This window comes from Mastacembelus armatus, chromosome 6 (genome assembly GCF_900324485.2).
Source record: "Mastacembelus armatus chromosome 6, fMasArm1.2, whole genome shotgun sequence".
Taxonomy (NCBI): Eukaryota; Metazoa; Chordata; class Actinopteri; order Synbranchiformes; family Mastacembelidae; genus Mastacembelus; species Mastacembelus armatus.
The window spans coordinates 2,219,590-2,234,261 of record NC_046638.1 but is presented as its reverse complement, the minus strand read 5'-3'; the positions used below and the strand labels follow the sequence as shown (position 1 = coordinate 2,234,261).

The window sequence follows — 14,672 nt, the reverse complement described above, 5'->3', positions numbered from 1 at the left end:
TTTCACTCAAAACCAGAAGGGGAAGTCATGTGATCACCAAAACCAACCAGCATCTACCCCATACGACCAAAGCCCTTTCAGTCTGGACCAAAACGGTGGACAGATGACCACTGCCATAATCCCTGTAGCCACTGTGGCTAAAACCCTTCACATCATCTGTGTTTACCTGGCGTCAGCCCAGAATCCACTGGGGCCTGGACAGCGCTATATTTTGCAATGACTGAATCACTTACATTCAGATTAGAGCGACTCTTCCACTCAGCGCCTCTCACACTCCTCCTCTCTTCACTTCACACGTTGAGACGCAGCCGCCATCTTTCTGTCACCATCTCACACAGTAACTGAAGGAATCTGCTTCTTGGCAAACACACACACACACACACACACACACACACACAGTGCACCCGCCTCACACTGCACTGGGGGCGGCTAGGAGAGGACTCAGACGCTCCAACGGGACCGAGCCTGAACGTTTCAACCCGCAGACACAAAGACCCAGAATACCTTTCGCAGGACTCGCTCTTCCTTTTCAAAGTCACTGTGACATCTTGATGGAAATGACACCATGTCCCTCATGTTACCAGGCTGCAAACACACAGTAAGACCACATTTCCCATCAACCTTGTTTTCTTTAAAACTAGACCAATTAGAGAACGTCCAATATTAGCGCAGTTTAACAAGCAAATCAAGAGGCGATTGAGATCAATCAGCAATGTGACCATTAGATGGGTCATTTTATTTACACTTCATTCATTTACAATAACATTTCCCTTCGTCTCTGACTTGACTAGTATTTATTTGTTTGATCGCTCTCAACTAACCTGTCAGGTAGATTGTGATTATGTATTTACCTTGTGTTATTTTGTAATGTTTTACTTTTATTCCAGCTTTGATTGGTGATATTTTACTTTATTATTGTATCGGTGTATTTCTCCTGATCAGGCAGTGCAGATGGAAATTTAGCCCCTAGCTAATTCTGGTGTAGTGGCTGGTTACACATTGTCTCTGTTTAAAGAATAACAAACCAAATAAATTGGTTTTTAATTCCAATTTATAGATTTCTAGTTTGGATCCTTGTGGATTTTTGAGACCACACTGATGAAAACATAAGAAAACACATCATAAACATTTTGATATCGATCTAAAACATTTAGTTTTTCAAATCCATAAGGATTCTGACGGATGTAAACTATACAATGGTTTATATCTGTGACAGTCCAGCTGTTGCGATGCTGATTCTAAATCATAATAACATAATTAACATAATTAATAATTAATGTGAGTGCACAGTGAGACTGACCCTTCAGGCTCTTCTGGGAAAGGTGCTTAGAGCAACTGGAAGAAACACCGTGAACAGATTTCATTAGACACCCACGCTTTTAGCTTGACTTTTAGCTTGTGTGCTAATAAACATTAGTGATAAAGCATTTTAGATATTTTAGATTCATTAAACCTGCTTTAGAGTCTCACTAGTGACACGGTGGGTGACCATGTGTGATTGTGTATTAATTGCATCTTGTCTTTTTTTCCTGCTACAACTACAGCTGGTAAAGTTTGATCTGCTGTGGTGTGGAGCTTTTCATCCCACGCTCGAGAGGAGCAGGTGAGCAGCACAGATCTTTGCAGGTAGAGGGAGGAAGAAAGAAAAGACAACAGCTCTGAAAAGATGGAAAAAAAAAAACCGGGGTCGCTCATATTTTCAGCCACTCACAGCTGCTGCTCTCATTCTGCTTCAGCTGAACACACACACACACTTAAAGGCACTGTTTGTGTGTGTGTGTGTGTGTGTGTGTGTGTGTGTGATAAGAGAGAAATGTGTGTTTGTGCATGAGAAAGAAATCATGCATTTTAAACATATGTGTTCAATAACCATCAGTCGACAGCAGCGACACGTGGCTAAACAAAATGACGGTTATATGAAACAGCTGGGGTTGAGCTATACGAAGATTATACACTCAGTGGCCACTTTATTAGGTACACCTGCTGCTCTAATGTAATCCAATAAGGCTGCTCACAAACCGGCAGCTACAGATTCTACTTTTACAAACATCGTAGTTTTGATTCACTCTGAGATAAATGTACTAAATGTTCATTACTGAGCTTAGAATTTGAATTTGATTTCAACTGGTTTATGCTTCACATCTGGATATAATGCAGCCCAGTACAAAACCACCCACAGGAACAAACATCCAGTTAAACTAACAGGTCTCCAATAAAGTGGCCAGGGAGTGTGTGTCATGAGGCAACACAGATTTGTTTCCTATCAGGGTTAAAACCATGGATTACTCTCATTATTACTCTTTACTGATAATGTTTCTGTTTATTTCTATTAATGAGGCCAGGAGAAATAACAGACACACCACTCTGTCTGTAATATGGAGTCCAGTTCAAACCTAATGAGACCAGACTGAGCTCAATGAAACATTCTGAGCAAAAACTGATTATTATGACCTTCACAAAGGAGGATTTATTGAGGCTTGTTGGACTAGACTGACAACTGTCAACTGAGTGTACGACACAGTTGATATCATCATCCTCTCCAGTGCTAGAATTAGTGCGGCCCCATAAACATTCATACATAAACACACACACACACACACAGCTGCTTTCATACACATCCAACATGTATAGTACAAGAGCTGGGGGCTTTTATTCCAATAATTTCCTCACACAGGGTCGAGTAGGGCGAGAAGAGCTGACTATTTTTGTTTGTCTCACCATCTCTCATTTCACTCCCCAGCTCATCAGGTGGAGCAGACGTTTCAGCCTCCATGACACTTTCAGCCCACATCAAACAGCAGCAATGTCATCAAATCAACTAGACCCTAATGGGGGGGGGGAGTTACAGAGAGAGGTCAGAGGGGAAAGCGTGACAGAGACTTTGAGCTCAACTGCTTCTAGAGACGCCTCCATTTAAATAAGAAAACACATCAGTATTTCAGCAGGATGAGAAAAACCACAAGATAACAATAAAGCTGATTCAGATTCTGAATGCAAGAAAAAGGGAAGCAGGAGCCAAAAAAAAGAAGGAGATTCTCTGTGCAAGTCAATGGACAAAACAACTGTGATGATAAAACTGCAGGATGATTTTCACAAGCAGCCACAAGAAAAGTGAAGCTGCTGAGACACACGTTCAAACTTGATTAGTAAGAAAACAATTAGTTGAATACATTCGTTAATCAATGGGAAACTATCAATTATCACTGTTGAGCATTTCGCTTTTTTTTTTTTTTTTTTATATCTTCAGAGAAAACTGGTAATTTAGCATCAACTTGTGTGATGTGAACTTGAGTTAGACATTTTTAATAGACAAAGAATCTATTAATCAGAAAATAATCCCAAACATTAAAATTCTAACATCATCACAGCTGACACATAAAATCATGGTGTTTTATCTGCACAAGAACATCCTGCATTCCCAGAGTGGGGGAAACCAGCAAAGTGCCAAGCCCGGGGGTTCGACCCCCACTGGGGCCACACTCGCAAGTACTGTGAGGCACTTTAGATAAAAGCCTGGACCAAACGGCATATGTTATATGATTATGTAAAGAAAAGGGAAGAGTGAGGGGGAGGATGGGGTTACAGTGAGAGAGGAAGAGGATTAAGACTGAAAGAGAGTGATGGCTGCTATGACCTACTTCCTAAGCACTTCACCAGTCGCCTCGTTCTTTGCTTGCACATGATGCACACGGTGAACACACACGGCACGCACACACGCAAAAACACAGATGCACACAGACGGTTAAATATACACAATCATTCAAACTCAGGCCTGAACGACTTCAAACGCAGATCAGGTTGGAACACACGAGGTCTTCATTACTCTGCAGATACTCACCATATCAAACAGTATGATGCTGCCCCGTGCACAAAGAGCTGATGCATTTGTTAATTCAGATACATATGTAAAGTACAAGACTCATGCATTAAATCTAGGGCAGCAACAAACATCTATTTTCATTCTTGACTAATTAAGAAAACATCTGGTTGATTGATGTCTTACTCATTTAAGTTCATTAAACATCAGAAGATACTACAAAAAAAAAAAAAAAGCTCATCACGACTTCTCAAGAGCCCCAAATGTAGTGCTAACTTCTTTTATCCAAAATCAATAAAACTATTACCGTACCATCACATCCATACTAACATGCAGCATATTCATGAAGCATGAACCAGTAAATATGTGGCATTAGTTACTGGAGTTGTACCTCTGCAGCAGACTACATGAAGGCTTTTAAAGCACATTTTCTCACTGCTCCTTCGATTCCTCTGCTGTAACACATGCCTGTACTGTTCATTTAGACTGAAAACACACAGCAAAACACTGTTGTGGTTATCATCCTATCTGCCATTCACAACACTAATGTAGCTCTTCGTTTGGCTGATGCAGAGCACTGCAGGACGGTGTTACCCTGGGGAGCAGACGTGCAGTCCCTTCTCATTTGTCTGAGCAGAAATTTACTACTGAAACAACAGCAAAATTAACCAGCGCCAAATACAATGATTGGTTTATCACTTAAGTCTTAAACATGCCAAACAGCTGTGTACATCTGGATTGTAGTTGCATATTGTTGTGATGTTTGATGTTAAAAAAAACAAGCCTTAGCTGCAGCCTTTATACACATTATAGATGCAAACACACACACACACACACACACACACACACACACACACACACACACACACACACACACACACACACACACACACACACACACACACACACACACACACACACACACACACACACACACACACACACACACACACACTTTCAACTCCAAGACAGTCCAGCCCTCCGGGGAGTGGGCCTGTCTTCTGCAGTGACTGACAGCACTTCAAGAACCACCCCACCATAAAAAAATAAAAATAAAAAAAAGACAGTCACAGAAACAGGCTCTTGCTCTCCAGAGACACCCAACAACAGCCTGAACCACTTTCCCTGAGGGGGGGTGGGGTTGAGGCTGGTGGCGGCACAAGAGAGTAAAGATTGACTGAGTGTTTTTAGCCTCATTCCTACATGGCATGTCAGTGGGTGGCAGTGAAACTGGAGCCTGTGAGCTCGTGAAAAAGGGTCCGGGTTGGGGGTCTGGTTGCTAGGCAGCCGAGGGATCGGAGCAGGATGCTGATTGGCTTGTGGCTCATGTTTGAAGAGAGAGGGTTAAAACCAAGAAGCGTAATCCTGAACTTGAACCATGGAGAAGAGAGGAAGAAGAGGTGGAAAGATGAACACAAGCTGCCACAGAATGTCCATATTCACAGATTCCAGATATTAATGATGATGAGCTGTTTCTGTCGTGTTCTCAAACCAAACTGTTCGTAATGATTCGGTTGGCAAAGTTCCTAAGCTCTAGTGTTTCTCACCGACAATCACGCCTGCACTCACCAGCCAGCAAAATGGATAAAAAAAAAAAAATCACTTTCCTTGGTTGAAGAGGTTTCTCCACCCAATTTCATTTCCAATATCCACAAACCCTCCCCCCCAAAAACAAAGCTGGGTCAGGTGGGCACCATGATAATATTCCTCAGTATTTTTGCTGAGTTTGAATAAAGTGAAAAGATTATTTCTCTTGATTTGTAGGGTCACAGGTTTGTTGGCGAAGCTTTTTAAAACCCCACTGGTTATTTGGAGGGGACTGTGATTCTTAATATATTTTGGATTAGCGATGCAGCTCAGAGAGGGACGAGAGATGCAGCCAGAAATTCAAAGATTTATGTGGAAGGAGAAAGACAGTAATGATGAGTAATGAGCTGCCATGGCATCTATCTAAAGAGATAAGAACAGAGAGAGAGAAACAAAGAAGCAGCAGCATCAGACAGAGGGCAGGACGTCCACGAAAAAAAAAACAACAGATTTATGGGAAGAAGAAGATGAAGATGACAAACGTTGCTGAGTGTGTGGGTTGGGAGGGGAGACGTGGAAAAGCCCAGCAACAGGCCACGACTTAAATAGCGGTGGAGAAAGCCTGATGGCTCGGAGCATGTGTTGTGCTACACATGTATGTGCCCTGTGCTGACAGCGGCGCCATGGGCTCTGAGTCATATGGCTGATCACATGACCTCCCGAGGAAGCCGGTGCTCATGAGGACAGACCTGGTGGGCAGAGACGCCAGCTGCCCTTCTGGATTCCCAAAGGCACTGAGTCAATGTAACAGAGCAAAGGAGTAAAAGTACTGAGTGTTTTTATCTTCTGTGTTATATCTAGAGCTGGTCCACAGACAGTTTTACTGGCAGGTCACTAAAACGCTTTTTCATTGGCCACTGAAATCATCCCATCGAGCGGTTGAAGCACAGACCTGGACTCATCCATGTACGATCACAGAGACTGTGAGACTGAGGCTCAGAGAACGTAACTTCCAAAGCTGACGAGCACTTTCTGATGGAGTATAAAGCTTCAGGAGAACAGAAACGATGACGTCAAAAGGTCACTCATGTTGCTCTGTGTCTGATAGATAAATAGTGTAAGGTTGGGGTCCTGAAGGTTTATTTTCTCATGGCCCTATTTGTCAAAAACACATGAATGAACGCAGGTCAACTTCGGTAAAGTCCGATTTTGTTCTCGTATACTGGACCAATAATAATCCTCCACCAGTGGAGGCTGGTGCCTCAGTTTTTTCAGTGCATTTCAAACACTCACTCCTCGACAGCGTGGGAGAACACAGAGGATTTGAAATGTCAAGAACACTAAGAACTTGGAGATTGTCTGTGTCCGTTCTGTGCACAGCACTGACACCGAGGAGGCTTTAAACACGTTGTCTGTGTAAAAGTGTTTGTGTTAGTGAGAAATGACCACTGGTCATCAGCCAAACACTTAATCTCAGTTCTGTCAACTGAGCCAGTTCACAAACCAGTGCAAGCAGAACTTCGGAAATGGACCTCGCACCTGTGACCTGGTGAAACTAATAAAGCCATTTTGTCTTTTTCTCTGAGAAGCTGCTGGCTCAGAAAAAGAATGGGTGACTTGTGAGGCCGTCGGCCACGGTAATAATGTGATATCACTCTTGTTGGGCTAATCGGCTGACGCGTCCTTTCTTTTTCCCCAGGATGTAACCTGATACGGCAGCTCAGCCACATGCTAATTAATCGGTGGCACCAAAGCCTCTTAGCAAACGCCACAAACAATCGTCATAGTCGAGCCAGGCTGTGGAGGTCTGGTCCAGGCTTTTATTTATTTATTTTTTTAAACAGACAGCACTATTCAATGAAACTGGCAACCCTTTTTTTTAGGGGGAGGGGTCTCCAAAGCTAGTAGATGGGGATGGCTTAATCCTCTGTCACACTGCTACGGCTTTGTCAGGCCTCTATTTTTCCACTTTCTCTTTCTGCAGCTCGCCCGCCCTGCATCACCTTCGCTCTGACTCAAAGTGACGATCAGGTCCTCTCCCTTTACAGCCAGCTTTCTTAACTGTCTCCTGTTTATGCCTCCTTCAGTCCCTGTCCCTCCTCTGGCCTGCCCCTCCCTCCCTAGCTCTCCAGCTTATCTGCAACACAACAAACAGGCTCGTTGTGTTTTGTGTGAGCTGCAATGGGCTGCAGGGACCAGGCTTATTTGACTGAGAGCTGGATAGGATATCCATCCACAGGGGAGACGGGGTCTGCAGGGACTCTTAACACCAGCACCAAACATGGATGAACTGGCAGTTAGGGTGGAACACGAAAACAAGCAATACCAGAAACACAAAGGGACAGAGACGAGGCAACGTGGAGCTCTGACTGGCCTAAATGTGAAGAAGGGCAGGCGGCAGAAATAAGAGAAGAACCGGGACTAATGGATCTGGATGAAAGAAGGAAAAACAGGACCAAGGTATAAAGATTTAAATTACAGTCAATGCTGCGATGCAGTGTGAAGCAGAGTCCTGTTCAATAACACTGAGGTCGATGACCCAAAATCCACATAAGCTCAATATCAGAAAAAATTAGAAAATGTCTTCACAACTAAAAGATCACCAGTTCGATCCTCGGCCTCTGCATCCATTTGATGGGAACATCTCTTTCCTCTGGTTTAGTCCCAGCACCATGAATGAGCTGCACATTTAAAAAAAAAAAAAAAAAAAAGCATGAAAGGACAGAGCGTCTGTTATACACACACTCTATACATCCACATAACCAGCAGAAAGTCCTCTAAGAGCTCAGTTCAAACAACGAGAGGTTAAACGGCCACATATCGAAGACAAGCTGAAGGTGCACGACCTAGAACATGTCATGAGAAATGCAACTAAAGCTGATTCCAACAACACAAGTCTAAAACTCACTGAAAGACCAGCCAAGGAATAAAGGTCAAATTATGAAACTCGCCTTTGCTTGTTTTTATATAAACAAAGATTTTTGAGCAGTAGTCTTAAAAATGGCCTAACAGGTGAAAGTAGAGCATGGACGACCTGAGGCAACCTAAATACAGAACTGCAGAGAGAGTTTGTTCAAAAATAACTCCACATTCCTGCCCCTGTGGGGAACCAGCAACCTCCAACATGAGGCTGAGACGGGTTGTCGGGTCACCGCGGAGTCCTCATCTGGGCAACATCAGGATTCGGCAGCCACAGATCAATACATCATCCACTTAAACTCATCCCAACCTCCATCAGTCTGGAGGCTACGGCCAGTCAGTACAGACACACATCAGCATCACTTCAATCAAATATCACAAAAGAGTGAAAACGTCATTTCTCACAGAGATGTATTATCTGAATATCTGTGCTTTTGTTTGATCGGTCCAAAACCTAAAAGTTAAGATGAAATAATGACAACGTACGTTTTCTAACAATCAGCCAATCGATCCACTCGATCGTAGCGGCTCTGCTTGTGATACCACACTGCAGCAAATCACTTCCTTCAAACAGCAGACAGACTGTTGTAAAGTCAAAGTAACCTTAGAATAAAGTAAACCTCATCTGTTTCTTATCTGCGCACCAGCTGCTGTGGAGAGTAGCCAACTGTATTTAAGAGCAGGCTTCGTGCTGCAGCGGCTGCTAAAACAAACCAAACAAACACAGTTAGGCTGCGTTCACCTGCAGACAGTTCGTCACCGCCAAATAAAAACCAGCTCACACGAGCAGCATGGTCCTAATAGGTTTTCAGTAGCCACCAAGGAACAACAAGAGCCAGGACCGGCGGCTTCATTCATCTCTTTATTACTGCAAGCTCAGTAGGGGGGTGCTGGGTGGACGCAAAGATCTGATCACACTGGCCTCTAACCAGTCGCTCACTGGGCTCCCAGTCAACAAGAGACTGCTTATCAGTGGGCAATTACAAAGGAAGGCAAAAAGTGTGGGGCAGTCCTTCATCATGGGCGCACAATCGGTCTGCACATTTCTGGGACAAAGCCATGCTCTGAGATTTGGTGATACTGGATTCATTTAGCAGAATTCACCATTTATTAAACCCAGTGATACCAACTCAATTAGAGCTAATCAGCTCATCTCACGCTGTTTCACAGAGGCAATCTGCTCCAAATAGGTTGTTATTCTAACCCCACAACGGCTGCGGTATCTGCAGTGTTTGAGCTAATACGTACAGGAGTGTGTGAGATTGTGTGTGTGTGTGTGTGTGTGTGTGTGTGTCGCCTGGACTCACCCTCAGGGCCTCTATGACCAGGTCTCGGGCCTCCAGCTCCCCCTCCATGATGCTGAGCAGGGTGAGCAGCTCTGGCTTGCTCAGGTTGTCCATGTTGAACTCACATTTCTGCAACACAGGACACAAACACCATGTCTGAGTCCGTTTCAAGGCATCGAGTATTGACAATCACGAGACGCAATTTAACAATATAAACAACTTTTATTTACCAGAAGTCTTATATGTGTGATAGTGCTGTGTTTAGAAATTATGATTTACATTAAGAAAATACCAGGCCCAGCTCATAAAACTGCCCATTATTGTAACTGTATCCTCCCACACAGTTGATTCAAACAATAAAATGATTAATAATTAAATAATGTGACTTTTCAAGCAAAAATGTAAAAGTTAATGAGGCTTTGACAGGAATTAGACACAGGAGCAGTAGGTGAGGAGCTTATTAGTGACCAACTCTCTTTACGATAACAGAAATGTGACAGGAGCTTGATGTTTCTAGCGTTAAGATGTGAAAGTCAACAATAAACCAAGAGACAAACAGATTTTGGGCCAGTGCAGTGGGAGACGGCACAACTCCTGCGTTTCCCAGACACATCTCTAAACATCACAGCAGCGTCCGGTTTGTCCACATTCCAAAGCAAAGCGTCAAATTGTTGTGTTAAGGAACCTTGAGAGGTATTGTGCTCATTCAAAACAAAACCTAAAGTGGAGAAATTAGTGGAATTCTTCACTGGATGGGTAAAAAAAAAACCAGGATAAATTCTCAGAGAGAAGCTGAAAGCCAACACAGTAATCATCTGATACGTTCAGCTGCATTTCCAATATCTGGAACCTTCTCACTGGGCTGTCGGTTCAACACAACCTTATAATAGAGCAAAGAGAGAGCTGTGGTGCACTTCAGGCAGATTGCTACCTGCTCATTATGGGGACGTTCAGCTGTCAGCCAGCCTGATTTACAAGCCAACATCAAAACCTCAGCCAAGATTATCCCATCTCATCAAGGAGTCCCACATTTCCAGAGTGACTTTGAACAGGCCAGTCAGGGTCTTCAACAAGCTGCTACCACTGATGTGTCCTTTATACGCTGCTGTCACATTGTTTATTTCACTGCAAAGGGGGGAGGAATCAGGCCTCATGCACTGGAACAGAGGTAATATATGAACACACAGGCCGACACCGACTCCTTTTAGCCAGAGAAGCTTTCTGAAGACAGGTGCTGAAAAATCAGGACAGGTTTTATCAGGAAATCTGCTGTGAACAAAGGAGGTTGTGTGGCTGCTCACTTTAATACGGGCCTGTTCTCTTTAGAACAAGGAGCTGGAAAGTGCTGCATGAATCACACGTTTCACTTTAGTCAAACCAGGTTTTTTATTCTGAGGGGATCACGACAAAGCCTGGAAATAAAAAGAGGAGGCATTCCAAGGGACTGATTCATTCGCACTGAGCCTTCCAATCGATCCCCCCCCTTTCCCCCTCAGCACCGCTGTCTGGTCATGAGGCCTCAGGTAAGGGGTTCTTTGTCTCTGGCATTTTAATACAATGAGCAGGTGATGGAGGTAAACTCCTAATTTGTTCCATGAGCCGTGAGCTGTGTGAGCCAAGGGCACGAGCAGCCTGGCCGGCAGTCGGAGGCCTCGCCGTCAGCCCACGTCCACTTAATGAGGCCTGTGTGTTGAGAACCGCCCCACAGATTCATGTCCTGCTACTGCAACGGCTTTTCAACGGTTAAAAACTAAAGGGTCGGCTGAAGCCATTTAACCCTAACGACATCCAGAGGAAATCTTCGCAGCATTAGAGCAGCTACTCACCTCAATCACTTCAATTATTAATCTGCTGATTATTTTCTCAGCTGACTGGTCGGTCTGTTAAATGTAAGTGAACAATGACGAATGACGTTCACGTTTCTCCAGGTCACATCCTCAAGACGCTGCAAAAATACTATTTCCTGTCACATAAAGCAAAGAAAAACAGCAAGCCCTCCTAAATTCACTGCACCGACTGTTCCTTCCAGCCTCACTGAGGATCAGAGAGTAACGACTATTTAAACAGCTTCTTCAGCAGTGAGACTCGAGACGCATTGATCACTGCTTCTTTCCCCAATACAGATACTAAATTACAGCTGGGAGGGAACAGTAATTCCACCCCGAGTATCTGCGGATAGCAAGAACCTTGTTCCCTTAGTTCTGTGAGGAACACGTTGGACTCATGTTTATGTCGAGCGACATAAGGTCAGGGACTAAATGGATGAGACAAATAACAGAAGCACAAACTTTTGTAACCAAATCTCGGCTGAAATTCAATCAGTTTAATGGAGAATCTGCATCTGTGGCTCTGAACGTTTGGAGGCAGAAGTCTTAGAGCTGGACCTTAAATCAAACCAACACTGTCGTGTCTGCATTGCTCCATTAAAACCACATGATGTTCTTGAACTTTGAGTGAAGCGACACTTTTAATAGACTAGAATTATATTACTTAATGGTCTCTGATGACCTCTCCGACTTGTTTACAGGGTAATCTGAACTGCCCCTATCGGGCACAGAAATGTTGTTGTCAGGAAGGAGGAGCGGTGACATTACAGCCACTGGTGTTGATGGCAGTGCATGTCCCACATACTTGCTGATGACCACCCTCAGGAGTCCGCAACACAATAGACAGGGCCCGGCATTAAAGCGAGGTTTAAAGAAGGCCGAGCATGTTTCTGGGTGATGTTTATGGTTTGTTTCTACAGTAGGTGGGTCTTATGTTTCGTACTTACAGCCATGATTCCCCAAAACACACAGACACCATGAATTTATATGCAGACACATTAAAACCTACATCTTGAGGTTCTCACTATTAGCTTCACCTCAATGGACCATTAGAGTCCTGAAAAACCAGAAACTTCCCCCACGTTGGGCCAACAACAGGAAGACTGACAGGGGTGAGGAAAGAGCAAAGTGCTTTATTTAACCACAGCAGGCATGATGGTGGTGGGGAGGAGTGGGAGGTCGCGGAGGCGGAAGCCCCCTGTCGCTAGCTGGAGCCTGGAGAAGGAAACGTGTGCTGGCAGAGCGGCGGGCGAGCTGAGGAAGCTGCACGGCTCCCATGTCTCCGCGGCACCTGTTCACCTCGACGCTAAATGTAAAGCAGCCCGGAGGCAGAACTGAGCGCGCTCAGAAGAGGGGGGGCTGGCTGACACGGTACTCCCAGCTATGCCAGCTGAGTCACTGAAATTAAGACCAATTTAGAAAGGTGTCTGGTGAACAGGGCCTCCACCCCCCCTCCTCCACCAAACCGCCTCGGCCCTCCATCCACCCCCGCAGCTCTTCTCCCTCGCTCACGGCTCAAACCCACCCCCACCTCTACACCCACACCACCACCCACTTCAGGGACTTATGGCTGCTCTCTATTCCAGCACCTCCATGTATTTACTACCTCTTCGATCTCACATCCAAACAACAGCCCTTTGTTGTTTTACTGGACGAGGTACAAAGGTTCTCAATAAAACAGAGCAAGGAGGAAAAACTCAAGTGTCACAGTCCGTTGAGTCCATAACGTCCCCGCTAAGGGAAGGGAAGGTTTCTCACACTGATCTGATCCATTCGCACACACGTTTATGAGCTGCTGCTTCACAACACAACCAGGTGTGTGTCAACATGTGGATCTCAACCCCAGGGAGTGATGACAAAGGACCACTTCACAGTCGTGCTCTGGTCTGAGGGTCAGAGGGACCCTGAGGAGGGACCCAGAGCCTGCGAGGACCGACTGATCCAGGACCACCCCAGAAAACAAACCATTTCCATTCAGCTCCACAGGCCAAAAGAAAATCAAGATCGAAAAATAAAAAAGTCGAACTAATTCTTTTCACCTTACGTCTCAAAGCAGCAGCCAGACCCAGTCCACCTCTGCCTTCAGGCGAACAGGCAGCTCAGTGCGGGTTAACCCCTTTACTCAGACACGAATGAGCCTCAACCTGTGTCGCCAGAGACGATGTGTCTTCGATCAGGCGCAGAACAGTATTACAGCACCGGCTGAGGCCAACAAAACGACCCACGGTTGTTGTACCTGAGCAGGAGGGTGAAGCTCGGTCATTTTTCAGCGAACAGACACGAAGCTCTTTTTTTTTTTGTTTTTTTTTTTTTTTTGCAGACATGGTGTCGAGGCTCCCGCTGGCCACCGCTGTTGCTTCACGAGCCTGTGCGAAATAGATGCGCACCGCATTTCTCCCTCTTTTCTGTGCGTCCGGCTCAGAGCCGCAGCGGTAAAAACACCGCTGCGGCCCCAGCTCGGACTTTTTCTCAGACCCCCGTGTCTTACCGTGTCGACACTTCCCAGCACGGCGGTCGCCAGTGCCTGAACCGGAGGAGGCTGCTCTCCGCTGGCTCCCTCCGACGCCATCTTCCTACTGTAGCGGTCTGCTGGAGTGAGGGCGCATCCGGCACTCGTTAACTATTGCGCTGCTGAAGCCAAAGCACGCCACGGAACGGCCATCGGAAGGAAAGAAAGACCTGACAAACTGAAGGAGGTGGAAATGGGCAGAGGACGACAGGTCTCCACCGTGAAACGTCCACAGCACGAGTGTGCGGCGGCAGCGGGGGGAGCGGACTGTCTTGTAGGCGTGGACCGACCGACGCGTAAGATCCAGATGCGAAAGCCCGGTGCGCTCCCAACTGGAAAGGAGGTGCGTCCTGACAGACTGACTGACAACACCATTTGTAGCCCTCTGTGACTGTAAAATAAGCCAATGAGCGGTGTCCAAGCTGCGGTTCAGGGACCTCCGAGGGTCGGTGCACCAATCAAATGCAGAATAAAAGCGTTTCATAACAAGAAGGATTTATTCGTTTCTATTTTTGGCTGTTGCTCCACATTTTCTTCGTTTCTCCTGTTTGTTGTTGAAATATAAATAAAATAAACATTTACTTTGACACTGTTTTTTTGGTAAACGCTAAATCACTGTATTCCTCCTCTCTTGCGTTTTAGGATGAAAACCACACAAAGCTGTTTTCTGCACTTCAAACACACTGAGGTCATCGGCCCAAAACACAAATTGATGGTTCAGTGAAATGTTCATTATTAAGCTTCTCCATGAATAAATAAGTTGGCACCTGTTTAACAAAAGGAGACAC

At 45.2% G+C, this 14,672-nt stretch overlaps 1 protein-coding gene across 1 annotated transcript in view; it reads right to left on the bottom strand.

Moving 5' to 3' along the window:
- The window catches only part of cttnbp2 (cortactin binding protein 2), a 61,412-nt gene extending 47,157 nt beyond the window's left edge, over positions 1 to 14,255 (bottom strand). The window contains exons 1-2 of the mRNA XM_026311227.2: positions 13,864 to 14,255; positions 9,571 to 9,678 (exon numbers count right to left, since the gene is read on the bottom strand). Of these exons, the coding sequence (XP_026167012.1) occupies positions 9,571 to 9,678; positions 13,864 to 13,944 (189 nt within the window). The 5' untranslated portion in view covers positions 13,945 to 14,255. The remainder of the gene's footprint in view (positions 1 to 9,570; positions 9,679 to 13,863) is intronic.
- Between the last annotated feature and the right edge of the window lie 417 nt (positions 14,256 to 14,672).